The sequence below is a fragment of the Apaloderma vittatum genome, unplaced genomic scaffold, assembly GCF_000703405.1.
Source record: "Apaloderma vittatum isolate BGI_N311 unplaced genomic scaffold, ASM70340v1 scaffold40525, whole genome shotgun sequence".
In the NCBI taxonomy this organism is placed as follows: domain Eukaryota; kingdom Metazoa; phylum Chordata; class Aves; order Trogoniformes; family Trogonidae; genus Apaloderma; species Apaloderma vittatum.
Window position 1 is genome coordinate 10,338 of NW_009717274.1, and position 5,074 is coordinate 15,411.

At 40.9% G+C, this 5,074-nt stretch overlaps 1 protein-coding gene across 1 annotated transcript in view; it reads right to left on the bottom strand.

The window, feature by feature from the left end:
- Nucleotides 1–3,283: 3,283 nt before the first annotated feature.
- Nucleotides 3,284–5,074, bottom strand: part of CTLA4 (cytotoxic T-lymphocyte-associated protein 4) — a 4,092-nt gene continuing 2,301 nt past the window's right edge. Inside the window, exon 4 of the mRNA XM_009869821.1 lies at nucleotides 3,284–4,261. Within this exon, the coding sequence (XP_009868123.1) occupies nucleotides 4,163–4,261 (99 nt within the window). The 3' untranslated portion in view covers nucleotides 3,284–4,162. The remainder of the gene's footprint in view (nucleotides 4,262–5,074) is intronic.

Below are 5,074 nucleotides of genomic sequence, written 5' to 3' on the forward strand. Positions count from 1 at the left end.
GAATAATTGTGTCCACATGATGCTCAGGAATCTACAGGATTATCAGAGTATGGTGCTGTATGGTTGTAATTATTTCTTTGTTCTCTGCAGCTCAAAAATTTTCTGAATTTCACCTCTTCCCCACACCTCCTTCCCAGCTGTAAGCCTGCATTAAAAATTTGTTACCCTCCCAGGGACTACAGAGGCCCCATAGCATAGCTGTGCTAGAAGCTAGCTCTAAATACCATTTATATGTTCAAGCAAGCATGCAGTTTGCAAATGTCAAGAATAAATTGGTTTTAGTAATGAATAAAACCATCTGCTATACACTAGCCTTCTTTGGTTTGGATTTCATGATGTAACTCTTGGCTGCATCATCTAATTCTTATTTATGCCCCTCCAAGAGGCAGAGCTCTATAGTCATGGTTCAGATTGTTCCCATAGCAGGGAAGGTTTATTTTTCAGGGCTCACTCCCCAGCAACAACTTTTGTCTAGCAAAAGGAAGAAGTCATATCTTACCTTCCCATATACTTTGCCTCCAAATTTCACCTCAGCCCCTCACACACTAACTCATACCTTTTGGAGCTGCAAAGCTTGAAGTCAGTACTCAGACAGGAATTGTATCAAACTAGATAGGACTTGCCTATTGGATGCAAATATTGAGTATTGAAAAACAAGAAGTTAGGCCCACGGGAGTCTTGAGCAAAAGTCAGGAGGCTAGGAAGGGCAGGAGTAGATCAACAGACATCTGCTCTTGCACAGCCTAGGAGTCCCTTATTATTTGTTTTTAATTTGGTAAGGATCTATGGGAAACAGGATGAATGGATTTTCACTACAGACCTCAAGGCCTGACTAAGTAGTGAGTTCAGATTCACATATTCCTCTGAAGAGTGGTGTATCTGAATATTTCACAGGAAAATCTTTAATGCTAAAATGATGGAGTACTTATTGCCTACTCGTAGAGCAGCCAAGTGGGAGACTTTTGTTGCATGTTTTTTGTATCAGCTAGAACTTCAGTAATTGCAAATGGCAAGGAGAAAAATATTTCAGATTAAAAAGTAGATGAAAATGGAAGTAGAATATTGGAGCGTGAGCTGTGGTGTATGCATGTGCCATTGTCTTTGATGCAGACAAATATGCCTCTGAATGCCTACTAGAATACAGCTAAAAATTCACAATCTCTGTTTCACAAACAGGCTGACGAATCTCCTGTCTGGATGCAGGGCACACCAAAAGAGACTCTTCCTGAACATCACCAAGCAGTATGGTTTTCCAGGTAAGATACTCAGTTCTGTTTTTAAACTCTCTGTTCTAATGAACAAAGTTTTGAGACCAAATCCTTTTGCCTTTGCTTTTTGCATTCTTACCAGAAAGAGTCAGGATTTCCTCTTTATTGCGTTTTCTGGGATGTATGCCGACCTAGGGTTTGCACCTTTCATATTGGTACTGCTGTGATCTCACAGAAAACTGTGTATTACTTGTGTATGTCAATATGTATTGAGTGCTGATCATGGCAAGACACTGTGCAAATATCAGGGAAAAGCACAGACCTCAAGATCCTGGTGGGCAGTGCAGGGCATCAGGGGAATGGAAATTCCCTGAAGTCTGGGCTCTGCACTCTTCAGAGCCAGCTGCTATATGGACCAAACAGAGATAGGTATAAATATAATCTCTGAGGGCACGTAGGTTCCACTCATCTCTGTAGTGCCAAATATAAATTACGAGAGTATCATTGTCAATAAAATCTGAACTGAAATCACACTTTGGTCTTCACTGCTACATCTGCTGATTCAAGTGCACCTATTACCCTGCAAAAAATTCAAAAGGGGAACCTCGCTTAAACCAAAAATGACAATTTTTGCTTGTATAACATTCAACTCAGGGAAGGCTGCTACAGTGGTAAGGAAAGCCAGAGAAAATTAAGTGCTGCAGAAATAGGAGAAGTTTGGGAAAAGCAGTTGAAGACAAGTTCAGAACAGCGAGAGAATTTGGGCAAAGTAATTTCTAATATGATAATTAATAAACATCATACAAGGAATTATTTAAGTGCCAGAGCAAACACAAAATAACGCTGTTGTCACATGTGAGATCTTTGTTTCTGCTTTGGTCTCCCATAACCTTCACTGTTCAGGTCATTTAGCAACCTGCAGCTTATATAGGGCAGAATTCCTCACTTGTCATGACAGGCTGAATGTCTCAAGGAAATGGTGTAGGGGACATCTGAGCTAGTGCTTGCTGTGGTACAAAAAAATTGCCCTGGATAATTATTCTTGCTTTGCCAGGGTAAATTTACTGGAAGACTTTACAGCTTGTACAAGTGGATGTATGGGTCAAATCTATTTTTTACTAACAAAGGAACAGGCTGAGCAGGCTGTGCTTGAATAGGCAGAAATTCAATCATTTTGCAGTGACATCAGATGTGTGGTCTTTCACCATTTTTAGCCCCAAAACACCAAGTTAGTGGAAAATTAGGGAAAAAAATCCAGACTGATGTCAGAAAACTAAAATGCCTTCAGAAAAAGGATATGTCATCAAATGCTACTTTTACTTAATGCACCACAGTTGTGTAGGTCAGCATTGACAGAGCAGTTAGCACCTCAAGCATTTGTACAGTTAGGGATGGTACCAGACGAAGGGAAAAGCAAAGGAAAAAAGCAATGAGATTGGGTGTTCTGAGAGCTCCTGCTTCTGCAGGGACATGGCATGGAGGGCTTTGGGGTTTGGGTTCACAGTTATGGAGCCAAGAAGATGGATTCATAGCTGTGAAACAGACACATGCTGCCAAGTTTCTGGGCTGCAAGGTGAAATTTTGATAGCAAAGTGTCAAACTAGAAGAAAATAGTTGAGAATGCTGAAACTGTTTTAAGCTTCGTCAGATTTGTGTGTTGGCTAGTATTTGGTGAGTGAGAGTGTCAAAGAAGTGCAAAGAAAACAGGATTTGAAACTAGGACTGTCTTTTTTGTATGAACATGCGCAGGAGATATTGTCAAAGTCGTTACAGCTGCCTTCTGCAAGTAAGTAACTTTGCTGGAAGTGAAAAGGTGATCGGTAATGTCTCTGCACCGCATCACAGCAGCTCTAAGTAGACAAACAGACGACTTGACAGATTTTAATGGTGGCCTTCTGAGGAGGAGAGTTGAGAAAGCAAGTACTGGCATGAGCATGCAGGTTCCCTCAGAAGGGCAAAAACACAGGGTTAAAACACAGGGTTAGAGGGTAAAGGTTCATCTTGTCATCGCTGCTTTCTAACATGTAGCCACTTCCTGTTTCTTCTGAGAAGAGTGAATAAGAAATGAACTTGAATTTGGGCAAAGCTTCAAGGTTTTTATTGAATGGTACATAACTAATAAACAAGATTATACACTATCAGTATTTTCATGGAAAATAGACTCAGTTAAACACAGCAACATGCTTCTGCCTTCTGGATAGATGCTAATTTAGCATTTGTAAAATGCAAGGCCCCAGCAGAGCTGAAACATCCTCCCAGCATCAGCCTAAGAGGGCTCTTGCTGGGCAGCCTTTCTCTCCAACTGAGCTGTCAGTACTGGCTCAGATATCATCAGTGTTAAATCCAGCACGATGCTGCTGGGGCACAGTGCCAGTGAAAGGAGCTGAGATCAGGCTTTTAGAGCAGCAGTGTCATCGGTGCCAGCCTACAGTGATGCCTCTGTGGAAGTGCAGAGCACTACTGCCAGAAATGGGACCAATAAATAGCGATGCAGGGAAACAAGTCAACATTTCTTTGTACATTAGTGTGCTCTTCTGCCTCTGCCCGCAAACCTGTAGGATTAGCCTTGCAATGACACACCAGCTTCTGTCATAATAGTGTTTGGATTTTGGTTGATCAGTAGACATGGTGAAATTTGACAGTAAGATGCTCAGTTGCAACAGCAATAGCTTTTAATGCTATACATATATAGGTATATATATATAGACTACATATTGGTACAATACAACTCAAAGAATCAATGGCCTAATGTAGCCATTTTGATGTGATAGGGTTAACCTTGAAATATTAATGCATAACCTATTTATTCTCCTCCAATCCATAGAAGCTACAAAGAATATTCTCTCTCCTTCCTGTACACCTTTGCAATAAGAAAATTAATTTTATTTCTTTAACTTAAGTGAATTAGCAGATTCTCCATCACAGCTAGGAAATGCTTTCTCGCTTTCCTTGTTTTAGTTAACAGTGATGTGGAATGGAATCACCTTTTTCTCTAGTTTTTCAGAAGGCATTTTCACATAGACTCCAGTAGTGAGACATTGTCTTCTCTTTATCTATAAAATATGGGAAGAGAGTGAAATGAACCAGTGATCACAGCAAAATCATTGACCAGCACATTTTAGAGAAAACTGATGGATGTTTTGCATTTACTGAGAGGAAGATATTCTAGACATCTTTCCCTGTCACCTCTCTTTGTAGAAGATCCATTTGAGGGTGAATCAGGAATTGCAGGGGCCATTTAGCCCTTTGCAGGTGCTCCTGCTGCAGTTTAGCGTTGGTTCAAAACTAAGAGTGTTCACACCAGACAGTTACATTTAGCTTTTAGGGACAGAGATGGATTGAAAAATATGGGAGAGGGATGCTGTTTGGTTTTAGGCGTTGGCATCAGGTTTATTCCTGACAGACTGTGAGTTCTCCAGACTCCCATGGAAAGAGGCAACTCAGGCTTACATTTCACTTACCTTTGTGCAGATATTTCTAGCTGAGAAGTTAAAAATGCTGTAAGTTATAATTCCTCCCCATCACAGGAAGAAGCCTCTTTAAATTTGTTTTGGACAGAGGTGAATGGTGAGAAAAGGAAAAATCAAATCCTGGGATTTTGTATGGATTGGTTGTGAAATGAGAATACACGTGAGGACTGTTGCCTTTGAACCCAGAAGCATCCAGGACTGCAGCCTGTTCTAAGCATCCAAACCTAAGCCAAGGGTCAGTGCAGCTGATGTAACCTGACTGCTTTCTGGCACTCTCGTAACACAAAAGAGCCATAATCGGATCTAAATGGCTGCTCCAGCAAGTTTGCTTATTTTGCCTTATTGTAACAGCATTGTCCCAGTAAAAAGGAGCATCCCAGTGTGTTTGTTCCTGCT